At 44.5% G+C, this 19,858-nt stretch overlaps 1 protein-coding gene across 1 annotated transcript; it reads right to left on the reverse strand.

The window, feature by feature from the left end:
- Positions 1-4,086: 4,086 nt before the first annotated feature.
- LOC107648304 (ATP synthase subunit 9, mitochondrial) lies at positions 4,087-18,984 on the reverse strand. The gene has a single exon (XM_088490307.1). The coding sequence runs from the start codon at positions 4,463-4,465 to the stop codon at positions 4,151-4,153; it is 315 nt and encodes a 104-aa protein (XP_088346433.1). The 5' UTR covers positions 4,466-18,984; the 3' UTR covers positions 4,087-4,150.
- Positions 18,985-19,858: the final 874 nt, after the last annotated feature.

Here is a 19,858-nt window from a genome sequence, read left to right on the forward strand (position 1 = left end):
ATGCATTGTCTTGAACTGAATCAAGCTGAAGCAAGAGACACTTGACCGGCGAGGTTCAATCGACTTTCATTGACCTGAACTCATCAAAGTCAGCATTGGATGAACGTCCGGTTGACGGGGAAGGATTTCCTATATCAATCCCTTGTATAAAGCAAGTCAACTCAAGAGGATCGGAGCCCATTTCCCCAGTTGACGAGGGAAAGTCCCACGGTAAGGAAGTCCGCAAGAGCCTGCAGCGAGGGTTAACTGAAGGCGTGCCCATAAACTGATGATATGGTTTAGGCCTATAGCGCATAACAGAAAGAAATCTAGCTATTGCCTTCTCTTCTTTCTCGAAGAAAGTCATTGCTTGATTGATTCAAGGTCCTCGCCTATCGTCTTAGTAAATTTCCTTGTTGGTGTAATTGCCCCGCCCCTGGAGGCTAACTTCTCTTTCTATCTCGTACGCATTGGAATCGGTACATCTCTTTGTCGGTAATCCCCTATTCCGTAACCAGTCCATTCCGTACTCTCTCCATCTAAGATCTCGTACCTTAGCAGTCCATGTTGTAAGTTTATTAGTTTTTTTATGTAGGCTGGCAGCCAGTCTTCTATAGTAGGTGGGTGCAGCCTCCAGCTGGAATCCTATTCTCCCTCTTCTAAATTGATTGTACCGGTCTTTCATCTCCTTCAGGTCCAAGTCTTGGATTCGTTCCTATCCTCATTTTTCATTCTCTTCTGAGAATGGGTAGCTTCTTCCTATAAGGAGAATGCTTTTTGCTTTCTTTCTTGTATCTGCTTTAACGGAGCCCATACCTAACTCGCTATGCTTACAGCTTGGCACGGGAAGCCAGAGGGAAAGCATTCCTTTCAAGGTAGTGAAGTTCTCCAAGCCGAGGGTGAATAAAATACCTTCATTCTTGCTTGAATGGCATTCTGCTTTAATATCGGCATAGCCGCTCTTTGCATTGAATAGGTTGTTCTGAGCCTTTTTTTTCGGCTCTAGAAAGCAGATTCCTTCTTTACTTAATTATATAAGATCGGGCATTGCGCTGTGGCATAAGCTTTGGATTCAGAGTTCATCTAGAACTGAGTAAGAAAAGGAAGGAAAAGATTAGATAAGAAGAAAGAGAGATCGGTGTTTTCGCTGCTTCTTCTGTTTGCAGTGGTCTCGAATGAGCTCAAGGAGCTATTAGCGAGCACATCCAGGCTCTACCTGATCTAAGGGAAAGCACGTTCATGAATTCATGGCAATATATATGTGCAGCTCTGGTTTGTTGTGGTGCTTTGGTTTAAGAGAATATCTTATGCTGTGGAATCCTAGCTTCTCACTAGCTAACTGCTAATCCGTTCTCTTTCCAGGCCGACCCCCCTTTTTTCTAGTCAAGTTGGAGAGGGGAATTCAGCTCGACCGACCCTTTCACCTCTCCTTTTATGACTCTGAAAGCCCAATTCCTATAGTTAAGGTAGCTAGGTATTTCCTTATTTAAGGCTGTTCTAGTCTTGTCTTCTGAGGAGCTTTAGAGCCTAAAAAGAAGTTTTTATAGAATATCCTCCGCTGCTATCCTCGCCCCCGGGACTGGTTCAAGGTAAGCTACTGCCTCTACCGGTGCTCCTGTCTCCCGCCTCCATGTGGCACGCACGTGATGACACACAGTTGGTTGTTCCCATCCCCGCTCTAGGGATATAGAACTTTAGCGATCCAGCATTGCCCCTCTCCTCCTTCTATCTAGTCGTCCCCGGGCGGGATCACCAAGAACGCCTTAGCAGATACATTTCAATCTGGAGTTCGAGTTGTTATCATGCCGTCCTGATAGTTCGAGGGCCGTGAGAAGCATAGCTAGCATCCCAAAGGCAAAGGTAGGAGAAAGATCTTTCTTTGAGGCTCGCTCTAGATCGGATGGTTCTATGGGGCCTATATGGAGCTAGCCTAGCGATGGGAGCCTCCCGGGCAGGGAGGTTCAGATGCAGCTTCGTAGCTTCCTCGCATGGCACTGGAAAAGGAATAGGAAAGAGATGGCTTCGACCACTATAGCTAAGAAGGGCTTTGCAGGCTTGTACTTTCTATCAATCTATCAATAGATGGGCTAGCAGAAAAGCAGGAGAGGGGGTTCCTTAGATGCAGGCAGGGAAATCATTGTTTTGCCTTCCCGGCTGGGCTTCGAATGGAGGTTATTGGCAAGCAAGCAGAGGAATGAATAGCAGGAGAGTTTTGAAGTTCATTTTATGATGTTAGCTCGCTAGGAGCGGAAACGGGACCTGCTCTAACCGCTACCAGACGGAACTAGATATTCAAAAGAGCCATCACAGCTTCTGAAAGAGCAGCTTGGAAATTACTAAATAATTTAAGGTACTGACTAACTGAGACGGAGAGAGCCCTTTTTCAGTGTTGTCGGAATAGGACCTGTTGGTGGTTTAAAGGGTATTACATTAGGACTTTAGTAAAGATAGTACGACTTTGGTTTCAGAGATAGCGATTCGCCTATTCTTATTCCTTTCCTTTTAATCAAGGTCTTTCCCGAGGAAGAGGGAAGCAAGCAAAGCCCGGATCGGAGGGGAAATAGTGTTGTAACTGAGGTAGACTACCGAACGGGTGTGGGAAGAATCTCGCCAAAGGTTCCATTTCTGATTCCTCTCCAACGGTTAACTCAAGGGATTCGATTCTCTTTTATGCTAGGTAAGACCGAGAACTCGATTGCGGGTGAAGCCTTAGTTGTCGCTGGTGGTGGGGGAGCTGACTGAGATCTCCATATACTATGGTAATCATGTGATGCCCGTAGTAAGTCAAATAGAAGATGAAAACATTCGATTACTTTTCCAGCGCTATGATCACCGTCAAAGACAGGATTCGAGGCCTTTGTCCCCATTGCTTCTTAGTGTTGTAGGCAGCCCCATCTCTTGATTACGAATATCACTTTCACAGTAAGCACGAATGCGCGAGAAGCTTCACTATTATTATATATATTGAAAGGATCTCCCCGGGAAAGCATGATGCCTTACTTGCCCCTGCTCGATCTGTTCTGGACCGCATAAAGGCCTTACTTATACTTATCCTCGATCTCCAAATCCCACAGAGATGTTTCCTCGGTGCTTTCAGAGAAAGCTGTCCAAGGTTCATCAATAATTGAGGAAATCAACCAAAGCATCTCTCCGGCTGTCCACTTTGCTTAGTAGGGGGGAGGATCCGATCAATACAAGGGTTGCACCTCTTCACGCTGAGCTGGATCGATGGCCAGTGAGGCTGGTCGAAGTAGAGGATGAACTAGGAAGTCTTTCTGTCGATGACCTAGTGGCCAGTGCCAGAGAGTCGACTCGCTTTAGGTAGGAGTCCCCTGGCTTCCTTTCAGCGTTCACTTCCTTATCCCTATAAGTCGAGCTAGGGAAGGAAGTAGTGGGATAGAGTGAGTGAGAATTTCACTCCCAGGATAAGAGTCAGCTGTCCGGAGATCTTACCTGCATGTAAAATCCCATGCATGCAATCTTGACTCTCCCGGTGAGTAGTCGTTCGAGTTGGCATGAATGGCACAGATGTTATCAGTAGAGCTTATATGCTCACTAAATCGCTCGCTTGCAAGGAGACAATCTATTCTATTAATGCATGCTGGCTGATCATCTGGTAGCTAGCTCAGCATCCTAAAGTTTGTAACAGAGATAACTTCTGTCAAAACATACCATTTTCCCCGGGTCTTTTCATTTTAGGTTATGAAGGTGATTGTAACTGGAAAGCTGCTTTATGACATACGCTTCGCTCGTTTGGTAAGCTGGGTTCTTTCTTCCGGAAGTGTCTTAGAGGGATGAGGATATGAAATAGCTCAGGGAAAGGATACTATAAGTGACATCCTGGGACTCGGGAGGAAAGAATGACCGCGACTGACGACTGAGAATGTTCTGAGTACCGAAAAAGCTCTACTGAGAACCTTTCTGCCCCATAATTGACCCCGCCCTAAACTATTGAAGAAGCGAAAGCAGTTGCCGCTTCTGAGTGAATATTGTACATTCATTTGACTCAATTCATTTGTTGTATCGTAGTAAAGGAAAGAAGAAAAGAATTCACTCAAGTGAAAGGAGCCCGCATTCTCTCTCTCCTTTCCCACACCCCTAATAATAAGAAAGGGGGTGGCCTCGTCCTCTTCCTCAGGTAGGAGAGACTACACCTTTCAAAAGGATAAACTTAGAAAACAAAGAGAATCAGAATGGCCATCATTAATGCGAACAAGGCAATAGCCTCGGTTAGAGCAAAGCCCAGGATTGCATATCCGAATAACTGTTTTGCCAATGATGGATTTCTTGCCACGGAATGAATTAATGAACTGAATACGTTTCCGATACCTACAGCAGCTCCCACTGAAGCAATTGTAGCAGCTCCGGCACCCATTGATTTTGCACCTTCTAACATCTCGAATTTCTCCATTCTCGTCATGCCATGCTTGTTCTCATTTCTTTTGAATTTCGAAACCTGACATACCGATTTTGATAGATTTGACATCTTCGTTTTTTATTAATTCTAAAGCCAATTTGTTAGATTGGTCAAAGTAATAGTATAGGAAGATCAGAAGCTGAATAATTATTATGAGACAAAGAACAACGAGGTAATCCTCTCGGATTTTTTCTATTATAGATTTTGCACTTTCTAACATCTCGAATTTCTCCATTCTCGTCATGCCATGCTTTTTCATTCACTTCTTTTCTTCGTCGCTTCTTCCCCTCGTTCCCTTTCTCTTGGACATCTCACTTGAAATGCAATCAATGCATTCATTCTTTTCGATCTTATACTCAGATAGACTGAACATTCACCCACCCAATTTCGATAAAAGGTGAAGTCGAAGCTACTCGATCATTCAACAAGGACAGCTGGAATCTACGCGTTGATCCAACCTGCGCTACCAGCTGTCTTCTTCTTCCATTTCTATTCAGCTTGAAAAGAAGCCTCAAGCCCAAGAGTTGAGGAAAGGTAGGTTTCTTACTTAGTGCTTGCATTAAGGGCTTCACTTCCGCTATTTATTTGATTAACCCTTAGTAGGTTAGGTATGGCTACCTCGTTTAAGCAAAAAGGTCACAATCTCTGATGTACTCTATTTGATTGGAAGAGATGGAGTTGTCTCAGACTCATCAAAGGAATGAGCTGAAAACCTGCCCATAGTTAGAAGGAAAAAAAGATAAAGTCCCAGCACTCGCAGGGGCGGATCGGGAGATCTAAGACGGAATCCCCGAGTAAGTAGGCGATAGAGGCGAACGCTTTATTTAGTGATCCCCAGGTATTCTATCTCACATCGGAAACGGGCTCTGCCCTTCTGTTGGATCATACCTTGTTCCAGCTCAAAGCCAGAAAGCTAGTTTAGCCAACACGGTAATATGATCCTTAGGAAGGGCAGAAGGGCTCGATCCCAGACCAGGCTCCGCTCAAGGCGATGAATGACTAATATATTAGTCTTTTCCCTACGACCGAGTGAGCTGCTGCTCTTTAATCAGTTGCATTTGATTTGGGAAGGATCGGTATTCAAAGTAGTTCTGGAGAAAGGCTAAATTAAATGTATTTAGGAGCGAAATAAGCCGGCTATCCCCTTCTTAATAGACGCTGGCCCCGGAACCGGCTCGGGGTAAATCAAAATAGCAGCAATCAAGATACCAGGTCGTTTAAATCAGAGTACACTTCTAGAATCCCTGTGGTATGTAGAAAGCCCGAATTAAAGACGAGTCCTGTTCGTCCAACAGTTTCACCAGCCATATCTACACATAAAGAGAGCTAGTTTCCCACCTAGGTGAACCCGAAGCTAGAGCACAGGTAGAGACAGTGGATTCTGGTGACCAAGAAGCAGGGGCAGGTAGTGGATTCCGCGGATTTATAGTCAGTTTGTTCTCGTCCCCACATAAAGAGAAAGAAAGCGAGCCAATAGGTGTTCTCTACCATGAGTCAAGGGCTAGGAATCCACTGAATAGCTAGTAACATAGATTGTGTCTAAAAAGCTAAGAATCTCCAGGTCGTAAGCCTTTATACCATACCGCTTTTTCTAATTCTATATTTCTTTACTTCATATTTATATATCATTCTCCGTTTCATTTCCTTCGAAAGATATGGCTTCTGGTGGTTGTGTCCGCGAATATTAATGATTATAAAGTGGCATAGCTCCAGACATGGGCTTCTTCCCAAAAAACTATGGTAGCCGGCAATAGGATACCCTTACTTAAGTTTCTCCGCACTTGGGCATAAATATACAATGCCACTTAATCCACTATCAATGTATCAATGGTGGTGGTCCTTCTGTGTAAAGTTAGCTAGTGTGGATTCGCGTAAAGCTGCCAAACAACCTATTGACAAGAGCCTATTCATTTTATTCTTGCTATTTCCGCACCCCTGTCCGGTTTTTTGAGAAAGAAAGTCGAGACATTCAGAAAGAGAGTTCTGGCATTTCTAGGATTAGAATATGGTCCTATTGATTCAATCTTTATGCTTGGCATGGAACTCTTGTTTCGAGTGAAAGGGAGAGCAGTGGCCCGCACCGCATTCACAGGTAAATTTCCCTCTAAGGGGCGGGGTGTGGAAAGCACTAGAAGTTAGTTGACTTCTCGACTTCTTACCTGTATTCCTTCTCTTACTAGCCTAGCTTGAATATTTCTTTCTAAAAGACTAACGGCAAAGATTTTCTACCTCCTGTAATGTAAGCTCGTTACGCTTAACGCCCACTTACTTAAAGACTCGTTGGTTCACGACTCTATAAATGAAAATCTTAATTTGAGTCGTTACCTACAGAAGCGGTTGCCCTTCTCCGGATTTACCCGGTGAGGGTGGCGCTTGTGAGTCAAAGTTGACACTTTCCATGTATGGATCATACCTTTGGCATCCTGGGACCGTAGCCCCAGGTACTGATGAAGTGACTCCCGGGTAGAGAAAGAAAGTGCTGGCAGAAAGGAACTCTCAAAGCATGGGGTTTCGCCAGGTGAAGCTCCTACCCCCTTCTTAGCCCCATTGACTAAGAAGGGGCTGTTGTCGGCATTTCCGCTCTTAGGTGCGTAGCCACAGTTTGCAAGTCAATTCCCCTGTCCGGAATCCTCCTCTTTAGCCCGTGAAGGCCTTTGAGGGCTTACTTAGTGCTTTTGCTAAGGAATACCGGTAAGGAAGGGAAACTAGGGCAGCTAAGCCACTACACTAGTACGAAGGAGCAAGCTCCGGCCCCGTTCTATCCACTAACCATGTAAAAAAATGATGGGTGGAATGGCGCGGCGCTGTAGTGTAGGAACCGGGCGGATTCGAACCGACGAATAGAAGTTTTGCAGACTCATGCCTTAGCCATTTGGCTACGGTTCCCTATAAATTCCATTTCTTTCCCCCTTGCCGCCTTCCTTAACAAGCTTTGCTTCACAGGGTGAGAGGTGAGACCAGGAATAACACAGATGCCGGAATGCTTTTGGGAGGAGGGTAACATTCCTGCTATATACGAAATACTTAATAGCTAACGGCCGTATGGCATCTATCCATCCATGCTGAATGGAGCCCAACCTAGTAAAGGGCTTGGATCGAGGTCCTGAAAAGCGTGAAAGGCAGTAAGGACATTGATGAAGTCTAAGCATATCAAACAAAGCAAAAGACGAAGGTGGTAAGCGAAGCGAGCTACACCCACCGGTCCTCCGGAGGAGAAGTCGAAACCCGTGTTCAAGTAAAGGAGATACTGATTCATTAATGAATTTTTACAGGCAAAATGCCGCTGACAATGTGTTGAATTGGCAGGTTACCTGATGAAGAAGCTGGGAGGGTACCAGCTGCCTGCGTGGTGTTAAACCAAAATGCTAAAGAGAGTGAAGGGAAAATCATGAACTACATTTCATGTAATGTAGTAAACTATAAGAGAGTTAGAGTACTGCAGTGGACACAATTCCAAAATCACCTTAAGGAAAGGGCTTATATAAAAGAAAGAGAAATTCAAAAAAAGTTCTAGCTCTAAAAATGAAGAAAGGAAGTAAAGACTTACTGAACACCTATCTTTGGCTAAACCACCTATTCTGGAATGTAGTCTGATACCCCCCAAATACTCAGATTGGGGATATCGTCCCTATCTCTGACTACACTTGCTTGGGATACAGCCCTTGAAGTCACGTTGCATAAGCCGAGAAAGCCTTCTACCTTAAGTACGAATGTAGAAAGAGCGCAACTACTACTTTTTCTCTCCTTGAGCGAGATTGAACAACTTATGATAAAGGATTTCCTTTACTATCCCAACCTGATATTGCGAAGAAGCTTGAATTCGTTAAGTAAGTTCACTTAGAATGGTTTGGCAATTCCCTTGTTAATCAAAAAACTTTCATTTAGTATGATGGCAAGCTGCCGCAGTTAGTCCGCAATTACTTTTGCCTTCGTAGTACCCTTAGGAAGATGCGCTCACGGCGACTCAGTTTCAGAGCTAGAAGTCCTTTTATCATCATCTTACTCCATACCTGGTTATACCTGAACTAGTACAGCAGGTTAGACTTAAAAAATAATTCATGCTTCTTCGCAATATAAGGCAGAAATTGACAACAAAGGATGAGATTTAGTGTTTATTCATGAGGATGTCATAAGAGAGGTTAGGCGACATGGTCTAACCTGCGGCAGCTATGAATTTGTCCACCTTTTATCCAAATTGGGTGGGTAAATTCCTATTCCATTTGCATCTCGAATTCAATGTCTTCAGTCAGCTCTTCCGTCTAATCTATCAGTTTCATCTAGATTGCATTCCATATCAAGAAATTACTCTATTAAGATATATATGTTATTTGTGTGCGTAAATGAGTGCAAAGACCAGGTTCTACCACTGCAGGGCTCAATCATGCTAGTTGGGCTATATGCTTCACACATGCAAGTCGAATGACGTTTTCTTGGAAACGGGAGTGAACGAAGGACCAACGACGATGAGGCTAATTAGAAATATTTAGATAAGCATTTGCCTTAACCTTAAAGCGCTTAAGAAGTAGGCAGGTAAGGTAGTCTATAGGCCGATTGTTGTACTCCTACACTAAAAACACCCTAAGCGAACTTGTCGTAACGGTTCCGCTTGGGGCGCTTCTTGCTGCAAAAATAGCATATCATCTATAAAAAAAATTCATAAGAGAAGAAAGTGGTTAGCCTAGGGCAGATTCCAGGCAAGGTATGCTTAAAAGCTCTCCGAGTTCACAGGTGTCCTAGCTTATGCCCTTTTTAAATCACTCTCCTCTGGTCAGCTGGCGCCTTTACATCAGTTCCAAGGCAAGCAGGTGATGATGGAATCAGAACTTGAAGATCCTATTTCAGTCTCTGGGTAAGATTTCTCTATAATAGCAGTTCCTGTCCCGTATTATAAAGTGACTCTTTCGTCCCTTTCAGTTCTCGTGCCCCCTCTCTTCCATAGTCATTCCAGGAGAGTTAGTTGAAGCATCGCTACCAAAAGCATAAATTAAGGTCCCAAGGATAATAGCCATAGCTAATGCTTTCCTATCTTAAGACCTTACTCTTGCCAGACAGAGAGCGAGTTAGAGTTGCCTGGCTGCCAGTTTCCTTAACCAAGTGTGAGCAAGTCTAGAAGTCTCCTTCTTTTTCAAGCCAGGCGGAAGGACCCGCAGGAAGGGGATAGGGAAGAGGTCCATATAATAAGTAGGTCCAAGCATCCCTCTAGGCTTTTGAGCCTAGGTGGCCGGAAAAGCACTCTTCTCAATCCAGCTAGCAATGGATATGGATATTATGCAAGCTATTGACTTGAATCTCCGGGCCATCAGAAAGTTTGACGTTGGGACTCTGCCCGTTCCAGAATTTACTTCAAACGAAAACGCGAGAATAGAGAATCCCGGGAGCAGGGAAGACACTCGTCTTTGAAGCCGACGTTAATAGCAGGCCCAGTCAGGGAAGGGGGGTAAGGCAAGTGAAAACCATTGAGTCCCGCCCTGTATCTGTAAGCCATTGAGTCTAGCTCCAGTAAGAAGGAATAAGAACCACATAACAAAAGCTGTACTTCTGGAATGCGGATGTCTGGAAGGCATCAATTATCCCAGAACTAACCGATCCAGCTGTAACCTAGTCAAAACAGTAGGTCATCCAGATTCGAAACTGACTTGGGAGAGTCCACTAAACACCAGCTTCACAGGCGAGCTTAAGGCAGAAAGCCAATGCTTCACACTGACCCAATCGGAAGGAAGCTAAATCAGTGACACGTGAAAGCCAAGAGCATCAGTGACGGGGTCAACATCCTTCCGAGAGGACCGCTCTAGTTGTTGAATGGTAGATCCTACGCTTCGTAACATACAGCTAAATAAAGCCCCTCAAAACCATTCCTCACTTGCTTGTGAATTGGCTTTGAAATGGCTTCCATCTAGTACAACTAACTTGATTTCCGCCTCTTCTAAGGCAAATCGAATTCTCGCATTGTATCGCTTTGTACAACTACACTAAAAGAAAAGCTTCGTCCTCCTCCTTCCCGGTTTGGATAGAGAATGGTGTTTTTGAACATGGCTGCCCCTATTTGAATAAGGCTGGATGATATATAGGAAGCTGTTTAGTTTACCTCGGACAATTGACTTCCTTGCTACAGCAAAGGAAATGTTTCGAACTACGGAATCGAATTGATAGCCTATCCCGTGAATAAAGCCCCGAACCCTCACAAGCGCTGGACTAGCAGCCTCGCCTATCCAAACTAGTAATTCAATTCCCCATGGAAAGGTGTCGAAGGAATAGAAGACAAAAGCAAGTTCGTGCCACTTTAGGATTTTAAGTTACCTCCGAAATAACCATACATAATACGGGCTTTCCATTGTTCTCGAACAAGAACAGTAGCGGGAAGTAGCCTAGCCTTGCTAACGGTTTTAAACCTTTATACCTCACTCAGGGCATAGCTCGAATCTAAGTAAGTTTAAGAAAAGAATCGTCTGTGAACAAATCGGCTCTTGCAAGAGAAGAAAGATCCATAGACAGCAAAAGAAGACTTTCGCTAAACAAGAGACAGCTTCACAAAAGAAAGAAATCAATTCCTTATTCTATTATAGGTAGCGCGCACAGGAAAGAGAGAAGAGCGACAACAAGGTATCAACCCACTTTCAAGGAGGAGAACTGAGTGCTATCAATCCTCCACAAAAATCATTGTACGCACGAGTAGTAGATGAGGGATGGAGTGAATTAGAGAAAGTTTCTCACAGAACAAAGGGAGAAGAAAGAAAATCAAATAGAAAAGAACTTATAATAGAATACCAACGGACCCATCTAACTAAAATACAGCCTACAGTGAACCAGCTGTTCACAAGGATTGCTATAATGGCGTGGCTTAAAGGCGTAGCTTTTAGTTTCATGCGTAGCCTTTTGGCTTGGACTAGGATTAGCGTGGCACTTGCACTCTGCTTGAACCGGGTTCCCTACTCTAATAAAGTAAGTGCCCCGAGGCTAGGTCTCAATCAATATAAAGAAAAGCCATCACTCTTAGCGCTGTCTCTTCAGTTGCGTACTCATTAGCCTAGTCTAAAGCTAGTTCAGCGAGGTAGTTTACTTGCTGACTCGATAGAGTTTGGGTACGACTCAGCTCTTTGAAAGCTTTCACCTCGACTAGAAGGAAGAAAGAAGCCTATAAGTATGTCTACCTTCCGCCTTGTCCTTAGATAGAAGAAGAACAGGAGAAGCAAGAATGGCAATAACCGTAGCTATTTCCGCTTCGGAATTGCTACTAGAAGGGAGTTCTCACCGGGAAAATCTCTTTAGAGAAGCAAAGTCCTAATCAAAGCAGCAAAGCAAGGTAAGTCAATTCTTTCTTTTAGGATAGATCCAAAGTGCCAGCGATTTAGGTGTTGGAGGAGTAAGGGCTTTTAGCCTAGGAAGACGACGGTGCTAGAGAATCAGTGAATGGGGGAATAATGATAGTCGAAGGGAGGTAGCGGTCTAAGCCTCTTAGGCTTGGCACAGGAACTCTTCTCTCACCCGCAGGAAGGCTGTGATGTGACCCAGTAAAGTGCCCAGAGGTAGGATGAATTGAATTAGCTAACGAATCTTCCGTAATGCTTGCAAAGAAATAAGAAGAAAGTCTTCTGCCCAATGTCAATGTGGGGCGACTCGGAACGAATGGGAATAAGTGAATCAGAAATGAACTTATATAAGAGAGAGCAGAATAAGCGGTCTTGTGGGAAGGGGATGGAGAAGCGGATTCCTACTTCTTAATTGAATAGCTTGATCGACCACCATCCTTATTGACCTTCCCTCGGGTTGGTATGCTTGTGTGTCAAGCAATCCCGCTTCGGTAGCAGACTTCGGTCAAGGAAATCGCTTCAAGCAATGGCTTTGGATCGACCTGACTTCTTAGAGAGTAAAGCCAGTGAATGAATGAAATCCGTTGAATGAATAAGTCTTTATGGCTCAAGCAGCTAGCGGACCTCCAACATTGAGAAAGTCAAGCATGTCAGCACGCCCCCTACCCATGTAGTCGGCTTCCCAGTAGTTTGCGGGACGCTATTGGAATCGGTCTATCTAAATGGCCTATCTCCGGATGTATGTATTCTTGAAGTCCATTTATCTTCAATTCCCGGGCATTGATTGAGAGGGAATAGACATCCCCACTGAACGAGGAAGGCAGCAATCTCCTTAAGATAGAAATAGAAGGGCAATCCCCAAAAGAAGCGGCCAGAGGAGAGATTCATTAATAACGGATCTCGACCCCATATCATACGTACAAGAAATTTTCCCTTCTTCCCATATCACTCATTCACATTTAATATCATTCCCTGCCAATATTCTTGTTTAAGACAGATCGCTTCCCCCGCTACCCTCAGTTAGCGGGGGCAACGGGGGGCCTAGTCGATGTAGGCCCTCAAACCAAACGGCGGGCACGCCCAGCTTCTTAGTCAATCGGCACTTTCGTCTTGTTCTATATCGAGATATTCCATTCAAGTTAGACCACCTGCATCTGATCTGAGTCAGCAGAATCTAAGCTAGTTGTGGGTGGGATAGGGGCGCACTAGTGCTAAAGCCTACATATAGCTAAAGCTAAGGAACATACGAAGGTATTCAATTGCTTGCTACAAGTCAACTTGCTTCCTTCTTAGAGGAAGGTTTGAAAGAACTTACTCGAGGAGTAATAGCACGATACAGATGGTATGAAATCACTCGCCCTATAGAATGAAGGGAAGGAAAGGAGTGAAGATTTCTAGGGCAAGCACGAGGTCTGGTTCAAGGCAAGGTATAGCTTAACGGAATGAAGCAGAATTAGTCTGTATAGATAGACTGACTTGGAGCCTTCCTTCACTCCTTATCGGAAAACTTTGTATCTCGCTTAGAAAGAGTGATCTCATACCTCTTCCTATCGGTCTCAATCCTAAGACAGCAACTGCTGGCGAAGGCCCTTAAAGAATAACCCCCTACCCTCTCCTTAACTTATCGAATAGGGGCGAGTCATTCATCTCGAGCTACTAAGCCAAGGGTAGCCACTCTAGCAATTGAATACCTTCCAGACCCAGTACTGATGAAGAACAATACTCTAGCTAAAAGAAAAGAAAATGCATTCCTGAATGAATTCGATCCGGCCTGAGAGTGAAATAGAGAAGTGAGATAGAGAAGGGAGCTGTAGTTCTGAGTTTGTAGTTGGAGTTCGTGAGCCAATAAGTGAGCTTTTTCAATCCTCTCGAATCATAGACATGAGGACCGGGAAAAGGCATTAGTTGGCCGGCCTTAAGAAAGAAATTCTACATTATCGATGCTTTTGCGCTAGTCATGAATCCGTCCTGGGATATCTTGATTATCTTTATGATGGCAACTCCCTTGGGGGAATAAAGAATCGATCGTCTTTGGTTCCCACCAATCGATCTTCTGTAGAAGCAGGAGCTAGCGCGAAAGAAGAATTACAATTGCAAGTCGCCTTGACCCGGTAACCAAAGAAGCACACCAGACTCGAAGGAAAGGCAAGCAAGGAAGGCAAAGAGCTGGTGCCTTTTGCAATTGAATCAGCTCTTGGCCTATCTGCTCTTACTCTTCGAGTAGCTATACTGAGATACATGTCCGCTGTTGATGGTCTTTTCCACGTAACCGCAGTTGGTCTTATATCCATTGTTCAAATAGCCGTAAGCGGGTTCAGGAAATGTTTCTGAATCGGTTGTTACAGAATATGCTGTAGGACCCCTATTAAGTTAAGGGAAGAGAAGTGGGCTAATCCCCAGGTTCGGAGGTCTTGTTTGCAAGTGGAATCAGAAGGTTAGGGGGTGTGCACAGTTAAGAAGAAGAAGTAGTTTTGTTTTCAAGTTAATCAGATTTTTCCTATAATAAGAAGGGGATTGAAGGACAGATGATATGAATTTGTTTCAAAATCCCTGATCTGACTCTAAAATAGGCCTTGGTTAGACTGACTTTGAACTAAGCCTTATTTTGAACCACTAAGAGTCATCCAGGAAAGGAGCTTCAGCTATGCCAAGAGAGGATTGCTTTGATTCGGCAGGTTCCCTTTTTCCTTAAGAGGAAAGCAAAGCCTATTCTGATTTACTTTTTAACTTGGGATTCTTTTTAGCATAAAGCCAACCCTCACATGCTGGGGGTTCGATAACCCGGTATTCTTCCTCCTCATGGACAAAATTGGATGCTTAAGCCAATAAGGTTGCACCTCTGTCCACCCTCTTTTTTTACTATGCATACGGATAAGGAATAGAAAGTGGGGAGAAGGTCCTCTTTCCTTAGAGACCTGGTAGTCGATGTCCTCTTTCAGAGTGAGCCCCTTGGCGACAAGCCTGGCCTTCTATTTCTCAATCTTGCCTTTTGATTCCCTATTGGTCTTATCCATTTACACCCTACGGGCTTGGCTCATTTTCTTTCTCTGGGTTTCAGAGTGAGTGGGTTAAGGAGCCTTTTTCCTTTTTCCGCCTTTCGTCTTTCCAGTCAAGCAGTGGTTCCTGCTCTTGCCTCTCATGAATCTACTCGGCCATTCCGGAATGAGTGAGCTTTTGTATCCGTATTGAAGAATCCGGTTATCGACTCGGCAGCTATTGAATCTAAGCCAATTGAATCAGCAACCGCTGGTACTGTAAGCGGTGTTCAAATAGCCGTTGTTGGGATCTTCTCTGCAGCTAGCTCTTCTTCTTACTGGGTTATGCTTCCTCATAGTTCTCTGGAACATGATTCTCTCATACGCACTCCTATAAAAGGAGTTAGGAAGCCCATTTCTGATCTGAGTGGTTATGGTAGCACCCTGGTAGCTAATGAGCGCTTGTCTGGTATCAAATGAGCTCAAGTAGTTGAGTAGCTAAAGGCTTTGGTTGCCTTAGATGAAAGAATGTCCTATCTTCGGATAGCTTCCTACAGACTTCTTACCTTATTTATGGAAGTTCCTGGATTCTGTGAAATAAGAACAGAGGGACTTATTAGCAGCTCAAGCTCCATTTCAAAGGTGAGGAGTTAACCTTCTGGCTGATTCAATATCACCGGAGTCTGCTAAGGGTTCCAAACCAGCAGCGAAGTTCCTTTTCGACGATACACTGGAATCGGGTCTATCTTAAGCGGGAAGAAAGACTACCGACGGGTATGAGTTCAATACAGGGATTCGCCATGAAAGAACTACCTACCAGACATCCTAGCTTGTGTAAAAATCGATTGAAGGACAGTACTCTTTCTCTACTGGAAGCGAAGGCAGGAGCAAAGCCTATTGATTCACCTGTTTGCTAACCTACTTGTCGGCTACCCGCACTCTGTAACCAGAATAGGGCTCTGGAGTTCATACCACCCGGCAGCTTCTATGAAGAAGGCGGCGCCTTAACTAGCCCTACCTAAATCAATTCCCTTGCTTGAATCGATACGCTTACCGGACTTCCATTTCTGTATTTCGAGCTATTCAATTCATTTTGTTGCAGACTCTTCCCCCGGCCCAGTAGTTGAGCTTGACCCTCGCCCTACGCGGAGATCTTTCCTTTTAGGTACAGGTTAATTTAGCTAAGGCATTCAAAGCCTTAGCGCTTACTCTTTCACCGTTCTATTAAATTGAAGGTTAACTTCCCCAAACCGGCCTTCAAAGGCGGAGGAGTAAAAAGCGACTTTCTATTCAAATTAGACAAATTTGAGCTTTATCCGCTTCAATTCAATAAGGAATTATTATCTAAATAGTAAGAGTGGGAACTCAAAAGCAAGAACTCTTAACCATCATTCCTTAACTCTAAAGGGCGTGAATGTGTAGATCAAGCAAGAAGGGAGCTATGGGATAGCACCCGATTGATTGAGCGTCTTACAGCCAGTCAAGCAAGCTAGCAAAGCCAGCGCAGAAGCTCGGATCCACACAGGGAACTTCAAAGGAGGTTATCTTTAACCTACTGCTCTAAAAAAAATGGAAATCTTTATTGGACCAAGGCCCTATGATAGCCAGCTAAAACTTAACGGGGTTTTTGCATATTATTGTAATTACTAAGGAGGTAGGAAAGGATCCAGGGTTGCCTGAGGCCCTGAGAGCCAGGATGCTTGCTCTTGAAGATGAAGTAAACATGGTCATGGGCCAATATCTCGGTGCTGTTGAAGGTATGAATGAACACTTTACCCTAGTTGGGGGTGGGCGGGAGCTTAGTAGTTGCTTAGTCATTCCAAAGTCAGCCGGCTTTACCAATAGGTACGTAAGCCCGACACTATTCTATTTACTCTCTCTTATGAGGGGCTGGTTGATTTTGCTATAGGGGCAATCTCTTGTCATCCCTTACCTATGGTTCAGGAAAGGGAATGGGAAGAGATTCCGAACCCCAACAGAAGAGCATGGAAAGGGATTGACCGGAATGATTACAACGAGACACACCAACACCACTACTTAGAGGTGGAAAAGGGGGCGGTCGGAGGATGACAGAGCAATCATGCGTTGATCCCTTCTGACATCTATTGGGCCTTTTCAGAGTGTGATTTGTCGTTTCCAATGCGGTAAATAGCTTTTAGGCTTTTTAGGTAAGTTCCCCTCTTCCTATGCAGTTAGCTCGACTCCAGGTATAGCTCTTAATAGGCATGTAGCCGTAGGCGGGAACTCTTCTTTTTAACAGTTAGGTATTGGCGACTAGTAGTTCGGGGTGGTTAGTAACCTTCTTTTTTTCTTATTCTTTGGTCAGGCAAGTCGGCTGGTAATCCCAACCGAATAAGCAATCGCTACAAGCAACCTATTTCATACCCTTTTCGTCGTACTTCCTCTTCTCCTTCTCTTCTTTCTCTCCCTGCCGAGCTTGTTGGAGTGCCATTGCTAAGATCTAGTTTAATTCCCTTTGCCCGGGAGCCTGTCCCAGTCCCACTAGTGCTAGTATCAAGAGGAACATCTTTCTTATGATATTTCTTCCTGTAGTGTAAAAGTATTTTGCATAAAGAGCCCACAATAACAGGCTTGTCCTCTACGCAATAACTGAGGATAGAGGGACTTTCAACTCAATACCCGGGCCTTCTACTAAGAGTGTTGCAAATTTCCTTTCTTATCCCTTCTAGTTTAAGCCTTTCCTTCCTATGTAACCAAGTCCTCCTATGAACCCCTAAAGGATAGGATAGATTACAACTAAAAAGTAAAGGCTGTCTTCGAGCAAGCTCTTAGCTTTCATCGTGAGTGAGAGAGGAATTGAGGCTGATCCTGCTAAGGTGAAAGCCATTGTGAGTCTATGTCGTCACCCCGTAACCTCAAAGAGTTGCGTAGTCTGCCGGGCCGGCTCCAGCCTTTGATCTCAAAAGCTAGAACTCGATGTCCATCCTTTTCCCGTCAAGACGCGAACTTTGTTTGGAGGCCAAAGCACAAACAAAGAAAAAAGGCTTTTATTCCTTGATCTGATCTTTCTTATGTCTGCTCCTGTCTTGTCGCCTGAATTCAGCATACTCCATAGTCTTCATCTTTGTCCTCTATGCTTGAATTAAAGCTTAAATCCCGGAATTCAATATCAAGATCAAGGGTGGAATCCTGCGTAAAGGCGTTGTGTACAGGTAGGCAGGAAGAGATAGTAGCTCGCAGGCCTCCACCAGAAGTGATGAATTGCTTAGATCCAATCTGCCTCCTAACCATTGCAGGTGCATAGCTAATGGCTCCCCCCTATATAGATAGAATGCTGAGTAAAGGAACCCTTAGGTTTTGCCACATCTGTATATCACATCGCATGGAGCCATCCAGGGTGCTCTCCACACAAGACTCTGATCGCCCATATGGCTGAGGATTTCAATCCACTCCTGGTTGCTGTATGTAAGGTCCCGGCCACTGACTTGAGAAAAAGTCTTTGATTTGAATTCTATTTTCTGGGAAGTAGGGTGTCGTGAATCTGTCTTTGATACACTTGAGATGGCTCTGCATCCAGATGTCTAATAATGGAGCACATCCTACAAATCGCCCTTCTTCCTCAGTTCTGCAATGATTCAAAGACCGGAAAGTCTCTGCAAGGATAACTGGTATGGGATTGACTCCATGCTTGAGCTGAGAGAAGAGATTGATAACCGACCATCCACATATCCTATAGCTTAACATCTCTGGCAGCTAGTTTCGGGTGTAAACTCCTAAATCCATTGAATCCGGATCCTAATCCTACTGGCCTTACTCAAACAAAAGCACCAAGACTTAGCCCCTAGCTAGCACAGAACAGACACCATAGGAAAGGACACACCAAACCATTTTGGAACAAGGTCAACCTCACCACAGAAGAGTCTAAGCTTTGCCCCAGGTAACTTCTATTTCCTTTATTTTGGCACTAATCTATTTATACGTCTAGTAGCTTGAGACTGCCACTCGACCCCCTAAGCATCATGTCCCTCTTCTTCTGGTGAAGCTGCTCTCTGCCCAATCCCTTGAAGTTTGGCTTTCCTGGCTAATAGTCTGACTTGGCTGGCTTTTCTGGGAATCTGTGTGAAGGCTCATCTGTTTACCCGAGCTTGCTTACCTTCCTTTGGTTGTTTGATGGAAACCCGCCTGAAAAGAAAGGCTAGCTTAGTTACCTCCCGGCCCTACCTGATAGTTACCTTGGCGGAGGATTGGCGTGCAGGGATTCAAACTGCTTATTCATTCACCCTGGAAGGAGCAGATTCTCGAGTGGGCGCCCTATAGCGCTCATGCTATCATACAGATGCCAAATCTCTTACTGATCCCTTTTCCCTTTACTTCAAGCTTCGATGACTTTGCTTCAACCGGGCTAGGAGCTTCTCTTACTTCACCGGCTCGCTTTCTTGTGGAAAGATTCGCTCTTTCGCAGTTGTCCGGCCTTGCTTGATTGAATATTCGACTATTTAAGAGCTCGGCCTTGAGCCCTACCTAAATCAATTCCCTTGCTTGAATCGAGCCGCCTCTAGACTAGCAATTCCTTTCCCCGACTCGGACATTCAGCATCTTCTTAACCGGTAATCTCCTTTGGTGGTCTACCTTTCCTTTTTGCAAGCGCAAGGTTAGCCTCATAATCATAAGGAGTAGGAAAACCTCTTTAGATAGAGTAGCGGGTACAGCTTTACCAATCTCAGAATACTCTTTCCCAGCCTTTGACCATTCGGTTTGAGCAGCAGCTCGTTTAAAGCTGAAGTCAATCTTCATCCTTACAGCTGACCGAGTCGAAACCTACTGCAACAATCTGACGAATGCCGTTCATGAGCCGGTAAAGTCGAGATCAATCAACTGGGATCGGATCTAGCCGGAAGAGGGCCCGCCCAGAAAACTAGACCCGATGTCGGAGTAGGATTCCCATCTACCAGTTGCTAACCTATCACTGCAAATTCAATCAAGTTGAAATCAAGTAAAAGAAAAAAATGTAAAATCAATGGCCGCGCAATCAGCGCTAGGCTTGATAGATTGCACTACATAAAAGACTGGTTGCTCGATTGCACTTTCTAGATGTAGATGAAAGTGACGACTTGGTCGTTTATCATCATTATACGATATTTCCTTGTGAAGCTTGACATTTTGGAAGAATCGCAAAAAAAAAGAAGTAATCCAACCCACGGAATCGACTTGGATGGGCT

The sequence above is a fragment of the Arachis ipaensis genome, chromosome B6, assembly GCF_059453495.1.
Source record: "Arachis ipaensis isolate K30076 ecotype BB chromosome B6, ASM5945349v1, whole genome shotgun sequence".
In the NCBI taxonomy this organism is placed as follows: Eukaryota; Viridiplantae; Streptophyta; class Magnoliopsida; order Fabales; family Fabaceae; genus Arachis; species Arachis ipaensis.